At 41.3% G+C, this 23,216-nt stretch overlaps 2 protein-coding genes across 4 annotated transcripts in view; one reads left to right on the top strand and one right to left on the bottom strand.

Annotated features, from left to right (window-relative positions):
• The window catches only part of mob2b (MOB kinase activator 2b), a 47,760-nt gene extending 37,442 nt beyond the window's left edge, over window positions 1-10,318 (top strand). For all 3 annotated transcript variants that reach the window (XM_066684397.1, XM_066684396.1, XM_066684395.1), the window contains exons 2-5: window positions 4,399-4,559; window positions 6,350-6,443; window positions 8,179-8,303; window positions 8,632-10,318. In XM_066684397.1, the coding sequence (XP_066540494.1) occupies window positions 4,399-4,559; window positions 6,350-6,443; window positions 8,179-8,303; window positions 8,632-8,903 (652 nt within the window). In that variant the 3' untranslated portion in view covers window positions 8,904-10,318. The remainder of the gene's footprint in view (window positions 1-4,398; window positions 4,560-6,349; window positions 6,444-8,178; window positions 8,304-8,631) is intronic.
• Window positions 10,319-10,561: 243 nt separating this feature from the next.
• The window catches only part of abcc8b (ATP-binding cassette, sub-family C (CFTR/MRP), member 8b), a 30,832-nt gene continuing 18,177 nt past the window's right edge, over window positions 10,562-23,216 (bottom strand). The window contains exons 23-38 of the mRNA XM_066684394.1: window positions 22,140-22,224; window positions 18,711-18,955; window positions 18,171-18,337; window positions 17,960-18,029; window positions 17,496-17,653; window positions 17,133-17,225; window positions 16,920-17,022; window positions 16,039-16,152; window positions 15,748-15,868; window positions 15,349-15,479; window positions 15,182-15,260; window positions 14,987-15,095; window positions 14,116-14,219; window positions 13,418-13,551; window positions 12,873-12,935; window positions 10,562-10,699 (exon numbers count right to left, since the gene is read on the bottom strand). Coding sequence (XP_066540491.1) covers window positions 10,562-10,699; window positions 12,873-12,935; window positions 13,418-13,551; window positions 14,116-14,219; window positions 14,987-15,095; window positions 15,182-15,260; window positions 15,349-15,479; window positions 15,748-15,868; window positions 16,039-16,152; window positions 16,920-17,022; window positions 17,133-17,225; window positions 17,496-17,653; window positions 17,960-18,029; window positions 18,171-18,337; window positions 18,711-18,955; window positions 22,140-22,224 — 1,914 coding nt within the window. The remainder of the gene's footprint in view (window positions 10,700-12,872; window positions 12,936-13,417; window positions 13,552-14,115; window positions 14,220-14,986; window positions 15,096-15,181; window positions 15,261-15,348; window positions 15,480-15,747; window positions 15,869-16,038; window positions 16,153-16,919; window positions 17,023-17,132; window positions 17,226-17,495; window positions 17,654-17,959; window positions 18,030-18,170; window positions 18,338-18,710; window positions 18,956-22,139; window positions 22,225-23,216) is intronic.

Below are 23,216 nucleotides of genomic sequence, written 5' to 3' on the forward strand. Positions count from 1 at the left end.
GCAAGGTAGATGAGGTGTGGCAGGAGAATAGATATATAATAAATATAATATCTGCAGTTGTATAGTTTGTCAAGCACCTTTCCAGTTGTCATACGTTTCTAGATCAGATTGTAGAGTGCTACCCTCAGGTTGCACTGCTCTTCGTGTTCTGTTCTGTTCTTTATAATACTTGAGATGGTTTCCCAGGAGGCTTGTGGATGGCACTGGGCAGGCTACCAGCTGCACCCCCAGCTGTCACCTGCCTCTACGCCACATCAATGGAAGAATTTAGGGCATGTTTTGTTTTCTTCAAAGTGAACATTGCCCAGGCAGTCTGATAACAGCAGTGTGTGTTTTTTTCTTAAGTTGTGAATTGTCCAGTGGATTTTAATGGGGTTGTTTTCCACTATCTTCTCTTTTGAGCATCAAAGACTTGGCTTCTACTTTTCTTCTGAAATCCTGCAGGCTTCTGGTTCTGATTGTTGTATTGTTAGAGGAGACAACGCTAAGCTTGAAGAAACAATATTAACCCACGGGCTATCTCTTTAAGGTGGGGATCAGTGGCCTCTTCTTGGCTGGGCAACCACGGTTTTCCAGGAATCAAGAGTCATTTATCTGAATGAGCCAAAAAAACAAGCCAGAAGAACCCTGTTGGGGGGGTGGAGCTTTGTGTTTGAACAGAGGGAGCGTTCATAGAGTCCAAAAAGCAGGCCTGCAAAGACACACGCATTCTGTAAATTAAAGCCAGCTTCTGCTGCTCCTCACTGCTGTCCTCACACAACCTAATATTCTGTACTGCCAAGAAACAAGTCTGAAATGCCAAACTGTACCCCGGCCTGTATAATCCCACAGGTTGTGTTTTTGATCTGATTATGCTTAAGACTATAACCTCTCCTGTAATCCCAAAACAAGTGTGTGTAGTAACCAAGTATTTATACAGATACAGGGCACTAATTTTGTGTAAGCAGTGTGCCACTGGGGCATTAAAGCTGCTGTAGGCTGCAGGTATATTTATTGCCATTTGTTGATTTGGTGGACAGAAATAAACGCACCTGCAGGGTGTTTGGAGTGGCACAACAGAGGGTGTAACATTGTGAAGATATTTTAGCTTAGAAAGCATGCAAGCGCCTTGGCCTCCTTGCACCTCACAAATGCCAGTGTGACATGGTTATTTTCCTCAGTTCAGCCAGGAGCAAAAAAATCCTGTTCAGCTTTTCGCAATGAGACTTTGACTATGAACGTCACCTCACTAAAATAAATAAATAAAAAAACAGCATTTCTGCCACACCTACACCTACACATGCCTCCACCATGGTATTAGCCTTAGTTGTCTTTAATAACAAAGTGGAAATCTTAATTTGCTGAATGCTCCATTTCATTCAATCATTCATTATCTGTAACCCTTATCCAGTTCTGGGTCGCGGTGGGTCCAGAGCCTACCTGGAATCATTGGGCGCAAGGCGGGAATACACCCTGGAGGGGGCGCCAGTCCTTCACAGGGCAACACAGACACACACATTCACTCACTCACAACTACGGACACTTTTGAGTCACCAATCCACCTACCAACATGTGTTTTTGGACTGTGGGAGGAAACCGGAGCACCCGGAGGAAACCCACGCAGACACGGGGAGAACACACCACACTCCTCACAGACAGTCACCCGGAGGAAACCCACACAGACACGGGGAGAACACACCACACTCCTCACAGACAGTCACCCGGAGGAAACCCACACAGACATGGGGAGAACACACCACACTCCTCACAGACAGTCACCCGGAGGAAACCCACGCAGACACAGGGAGAACACACCAAACTCCTCACAGACAGTCACCCGGAGGAAACCCACGCAGACACGGAGAACACACCACACTCCTCACAGACAGTCACCCGGAGGAAACCCACGCAGACACAGGGAGAACACACCACACTCCTCACAGACAGTCACCCGGAGACTCGAACCCACAACCTACAGGACGCTGGAGCTGTGTGACTGCGACACCTACCTGCTGCATAATGAAAATATAATTTAGCACAGTAAATACATTCTAATGTTTTTTTAAAATAAATAATTCTTGATTTAATTGATATAAAAACAATTCACATACCAGTATACCCAGTCAGCTCTAATTGTATTGTGATTAAATTTAAGATTTCACTAAATCATTTCATAATATTTCTACCTGTAGTGGTACGTCTCTCGCAGATGTTGTTTGAGCTGCTTGTTGACGGTGGTCAGTTTGTGGTTAGGGTGGAGAAGAGGCTTGGTTCATGGCTGCTGTGTGTTTAGTGTTGCTGGCCTCTGGCAGAGTACACTCCTCAGCCTCAGAGCAACAAGGCCTGGCTCTGTGTGAAGAGGAGCAGCAGCCCAGGGCAGAAAGACAACATGAGAACAGCTGTTTAAAGAGCGGGCCAGACTGCCTCCACACGCGCACACTCACAGTGTTATACAGTAGCACTGCTGTTAGAGGCCAGGCAAATGCAAAATAAGAAGCCAACAACTTGAGGCCAATGTGGCGTGAAATCAACTTTTTTCTCTTTTCGGTGAGAAGGGTAATTGAATCAGAGAAGAGCTCTTTAGTGCAAAGGAGCAGTGGCAGTAGACATGAGCAAAGATGCACGTTTGCAACAGACAAATTTATTCATAAGCTGCTCATAAATTCCTCTGTTTACTTGCTTGATTAATTCCGAGGAAACCCCCCCTGTGTTATTTCTCCATAACAATTCCTGGTGCTATTGTACTTTGTATCATTTGGCAGTCAAACACAGGTTTATCAAGATTTCAGACATCGATTTTTTATTTTATTTTATTGCTCTTCAGGTCACCTGCTTCATTACTGCCAATTTTAAAAAGAGGAAGCGAGATAATTGAGGAAACGTGCATCGAAAAAAACAACGCTACGTTCCAGTAAACCTAAAGAGTTTATGATAGAACTGAAGAGGAAATTGTACGTAAACCGATGTTTTGGACCTGTGCAATTTGAGAATTGTTAATTATTTACACACGGAGATGGCCTACTTGTGGTGTTTATCAGTAATTAATGATGTACACGCATATTCATGATTTATTAGGTCCCAACCGTAAGTCGTACAGGTCCGGTATACTCACTAAACCTTCTCGGGTCGGAGCTTTTGAGTTCCAGTAGCAAGTATAAGGAACTCTGCTTTTCCCTTACACTTTTCCTGGTGCGGCTGTTTTTTACTTTTATTATTTGTCAGTTGGACACCTGCTTTACACCTGTATTTACACTTTACTCTCCCTGTTGTATATTTTGCATTGCATTGTAGGATTTAGCAACAACGTGTGTCAGTATTTGTCATGTTATATTTGCTGAACATAATAAAATATACATTGATTGGTGTTCACTTATTGAAAATAATAAACCCCATATGTCTGGAAAGGGAACAAGGTCAGTGTTGAATGTACCCTTTTTTTCCCCCTCATTAGCCAGACTCGGCTAAGTGCTGCTACGTCTTTGTAAAAATTGCGCTTTGACCAACAGAAGTCCCCAAACTCGCCTCCCCCAACCAGGGCTGGGGTGGAATATTTGATGTTTGACCCTGGGCACTGGGTGTGGTGGTGGGGAGTGAAAGTTGGGATGGGGGTTTGTTCGTAACATAAACCCTTCAGAGTTAAAAATAACCAAGGCAGGAAGAGCCTGCATGTCTGTGGTCTCATTGGCTAATTACAGGGCAAGGTTAAGTGTGGAAGCAGAAGAAAAAAGAGGGGAAAAAATGGCTCTAGCCATATTGCCTGGGCTAATGGTTCCTGCTTGTGCAACCCTGATACCGCCCTCTATTCAGGCGCTGTTCAAAATATCCTTGGATTTTACACACCATGATTTTATGATCATGTGCAGCTGCTCCAGAGCGTTCCCTTTAGTTAAATGCTTTTCTGAGGAGATTAAATAAGTGTGTGGCTGATGAATGTGAATATTGTCTGTAGTTTGTGCTCTGACAGATTTTGAAACCAGTGCGCAATGATCTAGTACATCACCTGGGTGGTAACTTCATTACATCCCTTTTAATTTTCCACTGTGAAACCATTGCTTTGCACTAAAAACACACCACCCAGAGCACCTCCCTGACCTGCACACGTTTAGAGGTTTCTGTTCTGCAACACACCCCCTTCCGCACAGAAAGAGCCTGTTAATTAGCTCATTAGTTGGATCGGATGTGTTTATGCAAGGCAGGCTCCAGGACTGTGATTGGGGCTGTTGGTATGTGGCTCTCAAGACAATTCACACACCATTAGGCATCATCCATTTTTACAGATTTTTTTTTTTCCTGATTTCCCCACCTACAGAAATTGTCCTTTGGGTTTGAACAGGTCTGGGGTCAGCGGTTTGTTGGTTTTAGCTTGATTGTTGAAACACTTGTGACCCATGTTCTCCCTTATTTGCCCCTTTTCTTTAGGAAGTCCAAAGGGAAGCCGAATGGAAAGAAGCCACCCACGGAAGAGAAGAAGCAATACCTGGAGTCGGACTGCACCAAAGTGAGGGTGGTCGATTTTGAACTGAAGGAGCTGGTCGTGTTGCCTCCAGAAATTGACCTGAACGAATGGCTCGCCAGCAACAGTACGTTCAAGTCATCTTTTTTCCTCTTTGTCTTTATTGATTTTCCCTCACTGACATAATGCCTGGAACACGGGGACCTACTAATAATGCCGTCATTTTATTTTGAGAACTAAAATGAGTTGCGCACATTCCACAATAGTGATTCCTGTCTGGTCAGTTCAAGGCGTGTTTTCAGCCCCAACGTCGTGGGAAAGCGTCCTGGTCTTGTGATGTTATGACTACAGTTAGCAGATATTTCTGAAGCATTCTTCAGTTGTTTGACTTGTGTCCATCACAGGAAGAATGCAGCACATTCTGTTTTCACGTTCAGAGTTACGTAACAGCCGCAAAGACAGGACTTTGATTAACATTCCACACTCTGAAGATCATAAACCATTGTTTGTGTTTCCCTCACTTTTTTCTTGGAGTTGAGCTTTCAGAAAACAAGCCTTATTAAAACAACAAACACGGCTTATTTTGGGGACTAGTGTTTTTCCAAGATGAAATCGTCAGTTATGCAAACACTGTACTACAAGGCTCTATATCAAAGCCTTTTATGGATAACTGAGGCTGTTAGTGTAACTGTTTTATAGAACTTATCAGCCCAAGGTTGACTGTTATTTTTCACTTGCACCTTAATTTGACTTGGGTTATGAGCCGAGAAAAGTCTCATAACGCTAACAATTTCTCGTTTTTGAAATATTGACGTCAGTTGCAGTGCACCTCATGAACCTGGCTAACTGCCCAGTTCCTCACTCAGTCACTAGGGTTGAACCGATTGGAGGAAATAGTCAAAAGCCCTATTCGGACGGGATTCGTTTTACGTGGGGAGCTGGGGTAGTAGCATATGGTGGATTCACACTGGATAAGAAATCTCTGTAAAAATAACAGAGATGGGAGTGGCTACTACCGTCACACAGCATGGATCAGATTGTCACACATGTTCTGAGAACAGCCTAAAAATATCCAACCATTGACGACATTAACTTCGACATTAACTTGTTTCATAACAGATAACGGGCGAGAAGACGGCCAAACCTTTACTAATCTTTCACAGTTATTAGAACTGATATTATAAACAGTTTGATAGTTTATGAAAAACCTACCTACAGCTACCAGAAATGTCTCTTCACTGAGTGATTCTTCAGGTCGTTTTGTGGATTTGATCATAGTGCATCGTTCAGCCACTGAGCTTTTACTTAAACTGTATATGTCATCACAACCCCTCCTTCAACACCATTCGCAAGGAAAACAGTAGAAATCTAATTTCCCACCGGGAATATGACGGAGTATTCCCCCACGTGTCAGTTCAGACGAGATTAATAACCTGGGGTTATTTTACAGTAGGTAAAAGGCTCAGGAATCTTTCCTAAAACAGGAGCGCACACTCCGGGGAAACGACTGAAATGGGAGATACCTGGGTAATATTTACTTCACCCCACGTTCACAGGTGGAACAAAACCTGTCCGAATAGGGCTAAATGGTGACATTGCATCCAAATACAACAGACGTGTTGGCGTAATTTGTTACTATAAAATGTTCCAGTCTGTATAGAAATGTAACAGTGAGCGAGCCACTACATTTTTGGAAATAATTAGGGCCAGTTAATCAAGGTAAATCACTGTCCACAACTCTGATTAACAGTCTCAATATACTACTACTCTCTACTGTGATCAGTCCTACTTCCTGTTCTAGTGTGTATTGTTGTTGCTGAGGCTAGAAGACCATGGGAGTGGCTGTTCAAAGAAGAGTAGAGCACAATACAAGGTTACGACCTTGTTTGACCTTCATTTTTTCTTTGTCCCTCACAGCCACAACATTCTTCAATCTCATCAACCTGCAGTACAGCACAGTGTCCGAGTTCTGCACCGGAGATACGTGTCAAGTCATGTCGGCCTGCAACACGTAAGTCCCACCACTGCTCTCTCATGGGTTATTAATGCCTACTCTGGCATCCATTATTCATCCTGCAGCTTGAGGGAGACACAGGCAGGCAACTCAACACCCCACCCGCCAGATGACCCCATGGGGTCGTTCCCTGGACCCGAGGTCAAGGCCTAGCAGCGTACTCTGGGACATGGAGTGAGAAGTCTCATATCTTGACCTTGTTGATAGAGATGAGACAGGGGAGATTAAGTGCCCTGGGCACAGAGGACACAGGTGCGTGTGTGTCAGTGGTTGTATTTAGCCCTTGCGAGGATGTCATGAGTTTATACGCATGGGAGAAAAGAATTATTAAAGAATATGATCTCTTTGTTACTAAAATATAATTTACACAATTATAAATCGTATAGATCTTATAAAGTCTCCATTCTTCAGTTCGAGTTATTAAAGGTGGTTTAATGTGAAGTTATTCCTTGTAGAGAACCTTGCCAACATGTAAATTAAGTTATTGAAAATGTCTTTACGGTGCTGGGGATAGAAAGCAGAGGTAATCCAAAAAAAACAAAAAGAAAACATAGTTATTTGGGACTTTTTACTCACAATGTCCTGTAAGTACTTCTGTGCCATTAATGAATTAGAAACTAACACTTCAAGCCAAGACTTCTTCACAAAGCAGTTTCTCAGGCATTAAATGCATTAGATGTCTGGTTCCTATCCTCAGGACTGTGGACAATACTGACTCTGTAAAGCTTCTGTAGAATGAATAATGATTTTTGTGTGTTGGCCAAACTTGAGATCAAAGATTTATGATAGTGTTACAGTTTACACAGCTTAAATACTTGGCCTTAAATGCTTTTAAAATCCATCCTCCTCTCGTTATATTCCTCAGGTATTTGGTCTTTTTAAAAAGATGGGCTATCTAGCAGTTTATAAAGAAAAATGATGAGTTTTTTTTTCTTTCCCCAAAACACACCCCTTGGGCTTGGTCAGCGTTACTTTTATTTCTCTGTTTCGTTATGAGTGAAGTCAGGATGTGAGCATAGATGAACTTTTGTTTGTAAAGGCCACACCCAGATCTTGCAGCTGCTGTTGTATGGAGGTGACTCGCCTGGAGATAAGGAGGAACCCAGTAAAAAGGGACGTCCCTGGACGTTCAAAATGGGTCTAAAAGTAGTCTGTCCGTCAAGGACATATTTTAAACGTCAATGGACGTCCAAAACCCATCTTAATAAGTTAGTTAAGTGGTGACTAATCGATAACGTCAGTGGACGTCCAAAACGCGTTTTATACAAGTAATTTATATCGGGACCAATTAATAACGTCACTGGACGTCCAAAATACGTCTAACCGTCGTCTTTTCAATGTCTGTGTTTGGACGTCTTTTCAACTTTCATTTTCAACCTTAAGAGAACGTTGATTAGACGGCAGTCGTTACGTTATTTCAACGTTGAATCAACGGCTAAATGTTTACTGGGAAAAGACGGTTAGGGCTTCTGTCAGCCAATCGAACAGATCATGAACGTAGACGTCTCTGTAAGCACATGCACTTACACATTTTATTCAATGATACACCAGAATGCGTGGGGAGGTGTCATGAGGATTATATTGTTATCAAAGCCTCGTGGTCTCCTGTGATTTAATGTGAACAGTAGTTCATTGCTGCTGCTGGGGAAAAAGGATAAATAATGGAACGCTAGGGAAAGCGTTTTGCCTGAAGATACACATCAGCTTTCTTTCCTGTCGTTTCCTCTCTTAGGACTTACTACTGGTACGATGAGAAAGGAAAGAAGACTAAATGTACAGCGCCGCAGTATATAGACTTCGTCATGAGTTCAGTCCAGAAACTTGTCACTGATGAGGACATCTTTCCCACTAAGTATGGTGAGTACAGTCCTCTACTGCCACCTAGTGGTACAACGGATATACACTTATTAACCTGCTTCAAACTCGAGATTGAAGCAATGTTAGGACTGCTGTCTTTTCAGAAACTCTGCAGGGCTGTAGAACAGAAATGTAAAGGAGCAGAGTAAATAAGAAAATCAGATAGTGGTCACATATTGGACAGGAAGTCCCCTGCTTGGTCTAAGAGCTGTTATGAAAAAAAAAAAGAATTCATGAAGTAGTTATTTCATTTACATGAAGTGTAGTTTAATTGATTGCTTTTCCTAATCATCTGGAATGAACCGACGTGTATGTCCCACTCCCGCAGGTAAAGAGTTCCCCAATGCCTTCGACTCTCTGGTGAAGAAGATCTGCAGATACCTGTTCCACGTGCTGGCCCACATCTACTGGTCTCACTACAAGGAGACGGTCGCAATGGACCTGCATGGACACTTAAACACCCTCTACACACATTTCATCGTTTTTATAAGGGAATTCAATCTGATGGACCCCAAGGAGACTTCCATAATGGACGACCTTACGGAGGCCCTGTGCACGCCACTGCCGCCCACTCCACAGAACCACGTCACAGAGAGATGAGGCCCGCAGCCCTCTCTGGTCCTGCCAAGCTGGGGTCCCCCAAACCCCCCCCCCCCCCCAAAACCCCAGGGAGGAGAGAAGGACTGCAACAGCCCCGCAAGCGCTGGACAAAAAGCCCTTCAGCCTCCCGCAACATTGCTCTTTTTAGGACACAGTCAATCAGGAGGGTCAGCCAGGCCTGCAGGGGGCAGCACCTGTGGAAGTTAACCCTGAGGCTGTCCTGTCTGTGAGCCTAGCCCTTTAACCAGGAACCATTCAGAACTGTTTTTCAAGTCTATAGAATTTTTGTTTTGTTTTGCTGTTTTGGCTGTTGGCTTTCCTCTTGCCCCTGCACTAATGAGTTTGGGTTTGGGACATTGTCTCACTTTTTCATCCAGAGTGATGTTAGCTCTTCCATTTTAGAGTACCACGAGGAAGCTGAGGGCAGCATTTTTTTTTTGTCTGTAGACCATGTCTCTAGTTTCTTTTTTTTGTGTTCGCCAATTGCTTTTACCCAGCATCTCTACATCTGACAAAATTGCTGCACCCACCCCCTATTAGAGTTTCCATAATAGAACATCTATGGATGTAAAGAGACGCCCCCCCACCCCTCCCCCCAAACCACTACCACCACCACCTCAGTTGTCCTCTGGTCAGTTCTGACTGCCTCCTGCAGGCAGCCATATATGATTGATCCAAGGAGCCATGTTGACTTCCAGCTCACATGCAGCACTATGACAAAGACAAATGCTTTTGTCTGCTCTGTGTTTGGATGATGTTCTCTTGGGCAGAAACAAACAAAACAATAAAAAAAAAGCCCAGGCTAAAACCCCCTCATAGCTAGAGTAGGTCCAGTCAAGGTACAACCCACATTTAGCAAAATTAGTATAATTGAGAGAGAAAAAAAAGAAGAAAAAAAACAAAAAGAAAAAAAGGCAAAGGGAATGGTTGGACTGGGATCAGTGGCAAAAGACATGTAATCATGTCCGAATCAATGTATCGTCTTGGCTCGCTTTGCAAGGACACTTTCTAAACGGAACCGTGGAAAAGAATGTAAATCTAGTCTTTATGTATTTAACTGTCTGAGGCTATTATCCAGAGCGAATGAGTGTGTGAAAGAGAGAGAGAACGAGAGAGAGAGATGTAAGTTAACATGAAAGAGAAAGAAAGATATTTTAAAGTCCTCCCTTCATCACTGTTCAGAGAGTTCTCAAAGGCCAAGGGTTCTCTTGCTATAGGGTTGGATGTCTTTCATTTTAATTTATTTACCTTTGTTTTCCCATTTGGTTTAGTTTTGGCATTTTTTTTTTTTCAGGGCTCCTCAGTTCTGGCTTTCATTTTTATGTATTTTAATAATACTTAAGTTAAAAGCGATTTAATATTTTAAGCTCTGCAGATTATAACCTAATAAAATGTTCTAAATGTCACAGTCTTTGGCTGTATTATTTTTGGAGTAGTATTAAGTGTTATCTTCCACCAAAAAATAAAAAAAGAGCAGATAAACACAAGTCGTCCAACTGTGCAAAACTCAAAGGTTTGGTTACAATTTATTAGTTGTTTTAAATCAGCTATATCTTATTAAACATTACATATATACTGTATGAACAATTTATTTACAAATAATATACAGTCCATAGAAAAACCCCACCCCTTGCCCTGCCCACTCTTCCCTGACTGTCTCACTTGTCCGCCCTGACAAATGAGGAGAAGACACTGTCCTTCTGCTCCAGCAGTACGTCTGGACCAGCGTACTCCAGAATGGCTCCGTGCTTCATCACGATGACCACGTCTGATTTCAGTATTGTGTGAACACGATGCTGCAAAAGAGTCCAGGTTCAGTCTACAAGGATGCTTACTGAATTCAGTGTATATTGATATTACTGTTTTTAAACGTTAAATGAAAGATGCCTACTGTGAAACTAACATGCTTGGATCATACCGACACAAACTGGGAAACTAGCCCAAAGACATGTATGAAGCCTAGTCCTGGCTTTTTCCTTTCAGTGGAAAATCTCCATGCCCAGGATGGTCTCGGCTGTAGACTAGCCATAATCCCTGTGATTGGCCCAGTGTCTCAGACACAGATTAACACTGTTCCTAGAATTCAAAGGACTTCCAATTGCGATTTACCATTGGCAATGCAAGTTAGTACGAAGGTTGAGACAAGGCTTAATTTTCTGAGTTCGGCGGGTTATATAACATCACTGTGGTTCTCAAACTGTTGTACGCCAGATGACCTTAAACAATTACTACTTAACTAAGTAATTTATTCTTAACTAAAAATCTCGACTTACGACATTGATCCGTTCCTACGTCGTGTCGTAAACCGATTTTCGGTGTAAGTCGGAACATACGTACATACTGTACGTAAATAACATACTGTAAGCACTCATCCTATCCTCCTCGGTCCCGAGCCGCGTAACCGTGTATTCTTCCGCCGCGCACAACAAAGTTCGCGTTACGACGTTTACGACGCAAAACCACTTAAGTCGAAACAAGGATTATACAGTAAATGGGAGATGTGTCGTAACCGCGAAAAATCGTAACTTGGTACTGACATAACCCGAAGACCACCTGTAATGTTTCACAGTTTTCATAGTTAGCCCCCAATGAAAACAAAATAATGTTGTAGAAAACTACAACGTTCTAGGCGTACACCGTAGCTGATTACGTCAGCAAGGGAACGGCGGGTGTGGGGACAGTGTTTCCAGTAAACAAAGAACGTCCTTGGACGTTCAAAATAGGTCTAAAAGTAGTCTGTCCGTCAAGGACATATTTTAAACATCAATGGACGTTCAAAATGCGTTTTATACAAGTAATTTATTTCGGGACCAATTAATAACATCAAAGGACATCCAAAATACGTCTAATAGTCATCTTTTCAATGTCTGTGTTTGGACGTCTTTTCAACTTTCATTTTCAACCTTAAGAGAACGTTGATTAGACGGCAGTCATAACGTTATTTCAACGTTGAATCAACGGCTAAATGTTTACTGGGTTACTCCGCTTTTTTCCTAGGGAGGGAAAGTGATCCCACAGGTTTTTTTTTGAGAAATCTGTGCAAAGAAAGCCCAGTTTCAGTTGCTTACTGGATGTAAGCAAAGGCTAGAGACAGATGTGAGAAATTTGGATTTTATTATAAAAAGGGCAAAGCAAAAACAAGCCGAGACATGCTCCGAATTCTGTACAAGTGAAGACAAAATAGAAGAAAACACTTGGCTAAAGGAAAACGTAACCGTTTTTCGCATCATTACAGCCCTAAAGCAGGATTTAACACGGCGCCACCCCTCCCTCACCTACTGCTACAAGCGCAGAGAGCCGCTGTGACCTGCCCCAAGCGCCCGCACGCGCTGCTTTCACCTGTGGCTTGTTAAAGCACATAACTGATATTAAAATGACCTCTTCTTCTTGTTTTGTATAATTGTGTTTAGGTCGAGTTAATTGCATTCTCTCTAGTATTTTTAGTGATAATTGTGTGTTAAGCTGCAAATTCCACGTACATAAAAAGCCACAAAAACATGCAAAAATTCAAGCTTTGCCCCTGGAACAGAGGGAGAACCAGGGGCGAATGTTTCTGTGGTAAAGGATGTGCATTGGTAATGAGTGGTACCAGGTCAAAAGTTTGAGAACCACTGTAATATCAGATAATGGTCAAAAAATTGCATATTGATGTTTTCCCAAATGGTTCAGCCCCACCATGTACCCTTCCAGATAAATACAATAGGTCAGACATGCTGATTGAAAGAGCTGAGACATGTGTGCTTAACCTATCACCCGATCACAGAACTGCAGGGCTTTTAAGGGCAAAAATAGAAAGCACCGCAGGGGAGCACCATGTGACACTGGCGAGCTGAAAGTCAGTAAAAATAATAATCCTCTTGACATCATTGTGTTGGTTAGTTAGGGCACATGAGTACACAGCAGCATCAGTAAGGCCTCCTTTTCATATTATTACACCACAGTTAGAGCAGAGATCTGCCAAGGACTTACAGCGATGTTTACCACCGTCCGATCGGCAAAAGCAGTCATGACCACTTTCTGCAGAATGCTCTCCTGTCCGGAAAATATTGAGCAGAATATTAGAAATAGTTTTAATTAATGTTAGTAATACTTTTAAAACACTTACACACATCTGTTTTTATATTGTGTGGATGTTTTGCTGCAAATGACTTCGAAACAAGGTCTCGTGTCCACAGTGATCACCTGTCTATACCACAGACACCCATTTATTCAGATTCTTCTTCAGGTGAGGGCTTTGTTCCCATTTGCTGCAGTAACAGCTTGTAGTCTAAAAGTAAGGCTATACTCGACATGTTCTGAATCTCAGACCCCACTCCAGCGGTTCTGGGGGCTGCTGCTGGCGAGCTGATACCTGGGCATAGACCCTAAACTCCTGCAGCTTCTCCACATCAAACCATTCCACTGTTCACTACTCTTCTTGAGTGTTTCTAACTCAACACCTGTGTCCAAAATGTGCTCATTAGTGTAGCTGAAGTCATTTTGTGTTTCCCAGAATGTAACTCGAGTGTTCTCACAGTGGCCATGTCAATAGAAGCTGTAGCTTCGTCCATAATGAGGACGCTGCTCTTCCTCACAAACGCTCGAGCGAGGCAGAAGAGCTGCCGCTGCCCCTGGCTGAAGTTTTCTCCTCCCTCTGTCACCATGGCATCTATGAAACAGGCAGAGCATTTCGACTGAGACAGGGACATGGTAAACGAAAGATCGTCTTTTTCAGTTGTTTATATGATGTCAGTTCTCTTTTGGACAGATACATCTTAAAGGAACAGTTGGTAAGATTTTGCTCCTGGGGCTCCCCCTAGTGTAATTACTTTTTACAGCACTGTGCTGAAATCAATTGAAAGGGAGAGGGGGTGGTGGTGATGGTGGTTTCCTAGCCTCCTCCAAAAGTTACATAGTGCAGTTTCTGCAGTGCTGAGCCCTGAGTTGCAGCAACTGAGGCGCTGTTCTCCCTTTTACAGCTCAGTGGAACCTCACAATGAATTCGAAGCTGTAATTTTAAGGTAAAAATATGACGTAGTGTCCCTTTAAATGCCTATCAAGTGTGTAGTCATTTCGCTCTACGCTCTCAAATACTCTGCAACAAGAATAAGTTGTGATCTTGAGAAAATGACATTTGTCCTCTTAAGATATTCACTTACAGGATATTAGCATAGATTTCTTATTGTTTAAAAAAATGATGCTCCGTGTCTTAAAGAGAGCAAGCGTGTCTTACCTAGCCCCCCAGGTAAGGCTTTGACCACAGGCAACAGCTGAGCAATCTCCAGAGCTTCCCACAGCATCCGGTCTGTGGCCTTTCTCTCTGGGTCCAAATTAAAGCTGAGGGGGAGAAATAAGTACGTGCCTTTACTGAAATTACTCGAGTCAAATACCAGTTTCCAAAAAGACATGGATAGAAGACAAATACGCGTTCATACATTCATTCCTTTTCTATATCTGCTTTATCTTGGTTGCTGTTGCAATGTGTCCCTGGAATCAATGGGTGCAAAGCAGGAACGCACACTGGATGTGGCACCAATCCATCACAGGTCATCACACACTCACCTATGGACATGTTAAATAGCCAATCCACCTACAAGTATGTGTTTTTGGAAGAGCATACCCTATATTCTTCACAATAATACTTCCCAGTTCATCTAAACCATAGACACAGATCAGCCATATCATTATGACCACCTCCTTGTTGGGTCCGGATGCCTACCCGGAATCACCTGGCTCTACTGTAAGCTTTTTTTTCTCCTTAGGTGTTAATCATAAAAGAGAATTCCTAAGTAATTTAGACACAACAGCAATGTCCTGTACACTGCTAATTTTAGTGAACACTATGGCTCACCACACTAGCTGAACGTATACTAAAATGCATTAGGGGTAGCCACCGAGTCGCTAAAATAAACCATAATTATATGAAATTAAACATAGCAGCTCTGTACCATCAAATGAACAATGAGTGAGTGAGGCAAGATACTGCTTAGCCAATCAGAAAAAAGGTCATTTACATATATCACTTTCAGACTTACACATCTATTACGTATTTCTCTGGGGAAAAACAGTAAAATATACCGTAGTCTTTAAGTCTAAATAATTACCGAATTGTTCCACTGAACAAAAAGGGTTCTTGTGGAATGATGGAGAATCTGGAACGCAGGGTCTGGAGAGGTAGTTTAGCAATATCAATGCCATCGATTATGATCCGGCCTAAAAGGAGAAAACAAGTCTGAATGAGATGCTAAACGTAAATACTGATAATGATAGAAATCTCAGACCTGAAAGAACCCATTTACCTTCAAATGCATCAACCATTCGGAAAAGGGCCAAAGAGAAGGAGGACTTTCCGCTTCCTGTTCTCCCGCAAATTCCCACCTGCAGAAAAAGGACCTTCCTAATGATTACAATGCCTTTCTTTGTAGGAGGAAAGTGAGCAGTGACGTAAGTGAAGGTGCTTCTTTGCCTTTTGTCCTGGTTTGATGTGGGCAGTGACGTGTTTGAGGACAGGTTTCAGGCTGCTGTCGTAGCGTACACTCAGGTTCTCAATCTGGATCTCGCCGTATTTGGGCCAGCCTGATGGAACCTGAGCTGGGGCTACAAAACCACACTGAGTTAATATCAGCTGAAATCACGGGAAAATATTTATCACTCACAATTAACTGCACTTAAACCCAACTCGATTTTTTAAATCCCGGAATAAAGCAGTATATGCTCCATAGAGTGGGTTCCCTGCATAGGCGCTGCCATGACTCAAATGTTTACAAATCAAGCACATGTTTATAGGCATGTTCAGAAGTATCCAAGAAGTCTGTTAACTTTTGCACAGAGAGATTTTGATATTAATTTAAGTTCCTGCTCTCACTCAGTTCTCCGTAGTAATTCTCCGGCTGTGCGTGCAGCAGGCTGCTGATTCTCTTCACACAGCCCAGCTGTACCTCCATGTCCGCCAGGTTCCGCACCATCCAGTTCAGATAGTTAGACACCTGCAAACACACCAGATGTGGGTGACATTCATAAGTAACCACTAAATATAGCAGGATCAGGCTTTTATAATCCACCAAGAGAGGGCTGATGTGAATACAGTGGAACAATCTGCATAGTGTGTGTGTGTGTGTGTGTGTGTGAGTGAGAGAGAGAGAGAGAGAGCTCTTACCATGAGTGCATATGTGAGGCCAAGGCCCACTAATCCCGCTGAGAGCTCGCTGTATAGAGCACTGGTGATGGAGGCCACAGCTGCTATCAGCACCACAAAAGCTCCGATATATTCCTGCACATTCAGTATTTAATCTGTTAATACTGAGCTATCAAACAAACAAAATGATACTTTGGTTTTATTAAAAAAAATATGGTGAACTACTTATAACCCCACACATCTGCCTCCTAGTGGGCGCTCTGTGAATTTCAAGCTGTACATTCATTTATTCATTGTCTGTAACTCTTATCCAGTTCAGGGTCGCGGTGGGTCCAGAGCCTACCTGGAATCACTGGGCGCAAGGTTGGAACAGACCCTGGAGGGGGCGCCAGTCCTTCACAGGGCAACACACACAATCACACATTCACTCATGCACTAACACCTTTGGACACTTTTGAGTCGCCAATCCCCCTACCACCATATGTTTTTGGACCGTATGAGGAAACCAGAGCACAAGGAGGAAACCTAGCAGACACAGGGAGAACACACCACACTCCTCACAGACAGTCACCTGGAGGAAACCCATGCAGACACAGAGAGAACACACCACACTCCTCACTGACAGTCACCCAGAGGAAACCCACGCAGACACAGGGAGAACACACCACACTCCTCACAGACAGTCACCCGGAGCAGGACTCGAACCCACAACCCCCAGGTCCCTGTAACTCTGTGACATTTTACATTTTAACAAATTCGTTATGTAGAAATGTTGAAAGCATGGTAGAATTCCAGTAAAAAAGGAAGACACCACAGTCATGCATTAAACTTATCATCTTCTGTGAGAATATTGATATAAGGCTGTAATGAAAGGTGTGAGGTTTCTAATGGTCTTTTATTACCATGCGAACTTCGAGCCAGCGATTGGCTGCCGTGAGGAAGAGAGAAGCGATGTTGTTTGCATCTGTGTACTCCAGAAGTTTCTTTCTGAATCTTTGTTCATGCCTGAATACCAAATATGAACAATGTAAGATCACTGAACACATTACAAGAACAGTACTTAATCTCATTCTGTAATTTCTTCTTTTCAGTCTGTAAGTGTATAAGCGCTGTACCCATAGGCTCTGATGGTGGTGAGACCCTCTAAAGTCTGAGAGAAGTGAGAAAGGAGGGGAATCTGGGTGCTGTCTTCTAACTGCTGCAGATCCCTGAACACATACAAACACACACACAAAGTGCAAATGCCTTTACAAGTCATGCCTTTCCCCCCTGTAAGTTCAATTCTGCAAACAGAGTAACTCTTAAAACGTGCAGTGTAAAGTGTAAATGTAAAAAGCATTCACTGTCATCTCTAGTTTCACTTTCAACAGGGTCACCCCAACGTTTGTACACTCAGAATCAAACCTTGTCTAACATCTAAAATCTCAAACTAACAAGTGAACTGAGCTCAACTTTCATTCGTCTGACCCAGGCCTCACCTGGACGCCACGCGGAAGTATTTTTGGATGAAGTAGTATGCGATTGCCAGTGGGAGCAGGGCGATGAGAAAGACGGGTGTGACGAAGGAGATGACCCCCACCGCGGACACACACAGCAGAGTGGACCGGCTCAAACACTCCATAGTTACTGGGATGTGCTTTAAACACAAGTATTTAGGGTTTATTTTTTTTACATATATAAAGAGACCAAGATTATTGTCATAAAGATATATACATATAGATACAATAAAACATTTTAGTGGCGCTCTTTATCATGAGAGAATCAAGCTACTTTAAGGAGTACAAATCAGCACAAATTGTACCCATTTTAAAAATCAGTTTGTACAAATTTTACAGAGAGTCCTAGCCAAACAAACAGGACACTAGCAGCCACGCTAGTAAATAAAATAATAAAAAAATAGCCACTTTATAAAATAATGTCCATATGAATTCATATTAATCACCTGATCGATGGTGTTGGTGTCCCCAGAGAATCGGTTGAAAATATTCCCAATAGGAGTTATCTCAAACAGCCTGTAAAAGTAGTTACAGTTTTAAGATGAGCTATTTACTTCGTAACTATCCAGCTATGTTTTATTCCATCATCTTTTACCAGGCCTTTAATGTTCAGCAGACTTCTGTATATTGGTTTTTGTCTCTTGCTAAAACACACACCTCATAGGAGCGAGGACAATGATGCGAAGAAGACCGCAGTGGAGCTCCCGTGCAACTCTCAGACCTGTCCACTCTACGGCCAGAGAAGTGACCAAACACAGTACTATACCCAAACAACACAACAGGGAGAACACCTGCAGATAAGGAGCATGACTAAACGCACAGTCCTGAGAGAGAGAGAGAGAGAGAGAGAGAGAGAGAGAGAGAGAGAGAGAAATGGAGAGGGAAAGAAAGTAAGACAGGGAGAGTGAGGTAAAGAGATAGCTTTTTGTTAAATGGCAAATGCAGAACTGCTGATAAAATATAATATATTATTTATTAAAAATATTATATAATATAACATAATACATCATTTATCATTAATACACAAATGTCAGAATTTTGCATTTTGTCAAACACATTTTTGGAAACAAAATCTTCACTTTAATGAACAGTTCAACTCTACAATCACATTTTTTTAAATTATATTTTGAAAGTGAATTTTCCCACCAAAAGAGGCCTGTTCTACTCGTATGTATTAATCTGTGTATGCTCTCTGACCTGTGTGGCTGTACAGTTGCTGTCGAGATTGTCCATTCTTGCGGCGATGGCCTGAGACGTCCAGTGGGCGAGCCAGTAGTCTATGGCCAGCATGAGAGAGTGTTTGGTCAGCTGTGAGAGGAGCAGCAGAGGTAGCAGCAACAGACCAGCTGTCCTCAGGTATGTACCAAACGAGCTCCAGGGGATAGTAGCCCTCTGCTGTAGCTCGGCAGACAGACTCTCATCATCTGTGCTCATGAAGTCATCTGCGTAGTCAAACAGTACAGAGAAAACCTTGATTTCAAGTAATGTCTGGTTCGCTTCACGTAGAGCCTGAAAGTCGGAAAAAGCCTGAAATAAATGTATAGGATGCTTCAACAATTTAGTCTGAATAAACCACTGAAAAACAGACCTTATAGTGCAACAGCACATTCATGCTCACTGTGGATTAAAGTCATGCAGGAGGTGCACTGCAAGAAATATGTCTCAAGACAAAAATAAGGGACAAAAAAGCACTGAAAATGCCCCTTATGGAGCAGTTACTTAATGTATGTCAGTATGTGAATGGGTGAATGAATAACAAGCCAGCATCATGAGGTGCTTCACATCTGATAAGTATCTACCAAATGGAGTAAGATAAATACACACAATTGTCTAGAACTTGTAAACCATATTATATTTAAGAATCTCACAAATATTATTTTTTATTTCCCTGTTCAATATTTTTACATGTCATAAGATTCATATTGCAGTAAATAATCAAGTAATATACAGTAAAATTAAGTGTTAAACAGAACTACATGGCATTAGAGTTGGTTGTATTGTGCAGCCATGTGTTTGTAACTGAATAACCCTTGTGTTCTTTTAAATGTAAAAATTACCCACCACTATGTTTAACAGCAGAGAAAATCCAAATTTAATCTTGTTTTTTCAACTTGGTGATTGGACGACTTTTCCTAAAGTGACGCCAACATTTGAAATAATTAAAAACCTTTTACATATTTACATGAATGTTGTGCATCTGGGTACAAAGATTGTATTAATGTCATTTTTGATTATAAAAGCTCTTAAAGAAAACAAAAACCAACCAAACAACCAAATGGTCTGCTTTCCCTAAACACACAGGTAGTAAACTATCCACAGGTGTGATTTGTATATACTGTTTACAATTATGAAAGTATTATTATTATTATTATCCTATATATTTTTGAATTTTGTAACAAATTATGTTTCTTGTTTCTTCATGCAAATTTGATCTGGGGTTTCAAAATAAATTAAGCTGCTTTATAATAGAGGTGTACACACACAAGTGCACACATCTGGTACAGCTTCACAACTCAATGCTGGGTTGCTTTATACCTCTAGCCAATGCTTTGCATTGAGCATGGTGATCTTAGACTCATGTGCAACTATAGAAATTAGTAAAACATGTAAGCTGTTGTATAGTAGATTTTTGTAGCTACAGTTTTTTGTGAGGAAATGAAAAACAGCACGTTTTCTATATTTCTGCCTATTCAGAGTGCAGCAGTTCAGCCTGACCCATTCACACAGAGGTTATACACAGTCTACACAGACTTAAAGGAAACGCAGTTCCCTCTGGTTTGTTAGGTTCAGAAGCTTTGCGGACTTTAAGGTGGATCGGAATGTTTAATGAAACAGGAGCAAAGAGAAACTAGGAAGGCCTAGTTTTGCCGGACCACCATTAGCCATGTAGTCATTGTCACAAAGATGTTTCTGGCATTTCAAAAACAGGAAAGCCCAAAATACAGACCTTTATCATTGGAAGTTCTGGAGAAGCTTTAGCGCGTAATATAAATGTCTTTGTTTACATATGGTTTTTATCATGTGATTGTGTTGTACAGAAAATATGGAGGACAGGACTAATACAAGCAGAGATTAAAGAAGGAGTTTTGTTCATAATATATAACACCGGCATCAGTGTTTTTCTTGTTCATTACATTTGTAAATAAATACTAGACGATACAAAGAAGATACTAGAAGAACAAAGAAAACAAAGAACACTTTGTTGATTTTAAGAATTACAGTTACTTATTTATTCGATGTAACTGGTTAGAGTAAAGCATGTGAAGTTTAATGTGGCTGTGCGCAGCTACATGGAGTTTTATAAACACACTAAAGCTACAAAACGTCTCCGTACCACTTCTCTTTACAATATTTCAGGCAAAGACATTGTCGAGCCAAACACAGCCCCAGAAACACACACAAATGGAGTGTTTTCCTGTCTAATTTCCTATTATTCAACCATGGTTCGCACTGAAAACCTACTGTTCTTTGGCTCCCCCTAAGAATGGATTTTTCTGGTCCACTAGGTGGCCTCAAAGGGACCATTTTTGTATTTGACTGTGACCTTGTTTTTATGTGACATTGTTTGTATATGACTCTAAGTTTGTATTCACTGTTTGAATTACCACAGAAACCCATTTGTAACTTGAGTTGTTTTGTTTTGTAGCACTTTCGCTAGGATTTCATGACCACATTAGAATGATTTCAAGCGTGCAAAGAATGGTAAGGAAACATCTGAATTTTATAAAAAGTGTTTTTTTTTTAATACAATTGTAGACGTTCCATTTAAAGACAATTTTGTGGAATATGTTTGTAATTCATTAGTGAGGCACAAAAAGCGCTAACTATTTTCACATGCAGTTACAGACACGCATCAGTTTAGCAGAGCACATGCAGTGGAGAAGTAAACAGTGCCTAATTGTTAAAGGTCGTATTAGTATTATTATTGTAATATCCCGTTTATATGGCATACATTTTGTTAGCAAAGATGCACAAAAGCATGCCATTCAATCCAGACCTTTAGCCTGTCTGGCAGGAATGTGAGAGGCTGCTGAGATCCCACAAGTCCACACATGAGAAGCCAACATAGACAAAGAGAATAACAACTGTAACAACAACACGGTGCAACTGTAAGAACCCACGCTCAACTCAAAATCAGACACAGAAAATAAAGAACACATATCTCACTTCACTGTTACTCACTCATTCCTACCCGAGGTGGGTAGTGACAAAATGCATTTATTCATTCCCATGTAACATACTGAATAATGTGCACTTTCCTGTGAATTCGAAATTGATGAAAATATTATATTCTAATCCATTTGTCAGTATTTTTCATTTAGAACATTTTAATTCATTACATCCACTTCAAGTTAATTGTCAAACCTGCAAAATGATTCATTTCAATTTGAATTCATTAAGAACCAGGTAATTGCAACATGAAATGGCCTAAAATTCACTTGCTTTTTATGTGGAAATGATTTTCATAAAAATTTAATTTTATATGTAACACAGTCCACTAACGTTTAATCTCATCTAATTTTGGCAACAGTAGTGTTGTTGTAATTTGATTTATTTTGTTTATTAAACATCATTCAGTGTTTTACTTTTCTCAGTTTAAAAAAAAAAAGCCTCAAGGGTGTTTACCTTCATCTTCATCTTCTGTGGCGAGGGTGTCTGTAGAGTACATGGGCTTCCTGAAGCTCTTCCTCTTCAGCTCTACACTGTTCTCCTGATAGACAGACAGACAGACAGACAGACAGATAAATAGCCTGCAGTAAACAGTTCTCAGTAGACTATTTGTGTACTAGGAAATGAGCTGTTACCTTGCCAGCACAGAGATTAAAGGGGATTAATGCCGATTTATCAAAATTTGACCATGTAAATGAAGTCATTCAGAGTGAATTGAAATGAAAGGCACAATTCTAAAAAAAGACTGATTTAGAACGTCTGCAACATTTGCAGAATTGTATGGCTTTAAAAGAAAATTCTTAGATTGTCTCATGTCTATGACATTGTTTTTTGAGATATTTGAAGACATAAATATGTTTTAAATTCATTCATGGTGAAGAAAATTATTCTCTTTTTTTTTTTTTTTTTTTTTTTGGGGGGGGGGGGGGTTAGATTTACTATGTCAACATTATGTCCATAACAAACAAAACTCTCCAAAAGTGACTACCACTGTAAAGAAATTACAGACAATACGTTTCCCTATAACCATTCAAACCATTGGGAATGACTATTTACATCTCAGCCACTGAATCAATCAGTCAATCAATCAATTGATCAATCATTCATTCGTTTGTTTGTTTGTTCATTCATCCATCTTCTGTAACTGCTTTATCTTGTTCACGTTCACAGTTGGTCCAAAGCCTACACAGAATCGTTGGCCACAAGACGGGAACACAGTCTGGACATGGTGCATTTTTTTATTTTATATTTTTTTGATGGCAGGAGGAAACCACCCAAATGAAACACACACAGAGATAAGGAAAACACACATAACTCTTGACAGACAGTGACCTGAGGTGGGCATTGAACCCACAACCCCAGAGCCTTGGCACTGCCTCTGTCTGCAATGAACAATTTTACATGAATTCATATTTAAAGATTTTTTAACTAATAATCTGTAATTAAATGTGGGAAGCAATGGAAACTGCATTAAAGTAGACAAAAGAGGGGCTTGTAGAGGAACTGAATAGTGTTCATTAATAGTTCTTGAAG

This window comes from Hoplias malabaricus, chromosome 11 (genome assembly GCF_029633855.1).
Source record: "Hoplias malabaricus isolate fHopMal1 chromosome 11, fHopMal1.hap1, whole genome shotgun sequence".
In the NCBI taxonomy this organism is placed as follows: Eukaryota; Metazoa; Chordata; class Actinopteri; order Characiformes; family Erythrinidae; genus Hoplias; species Hoplias malabaricus.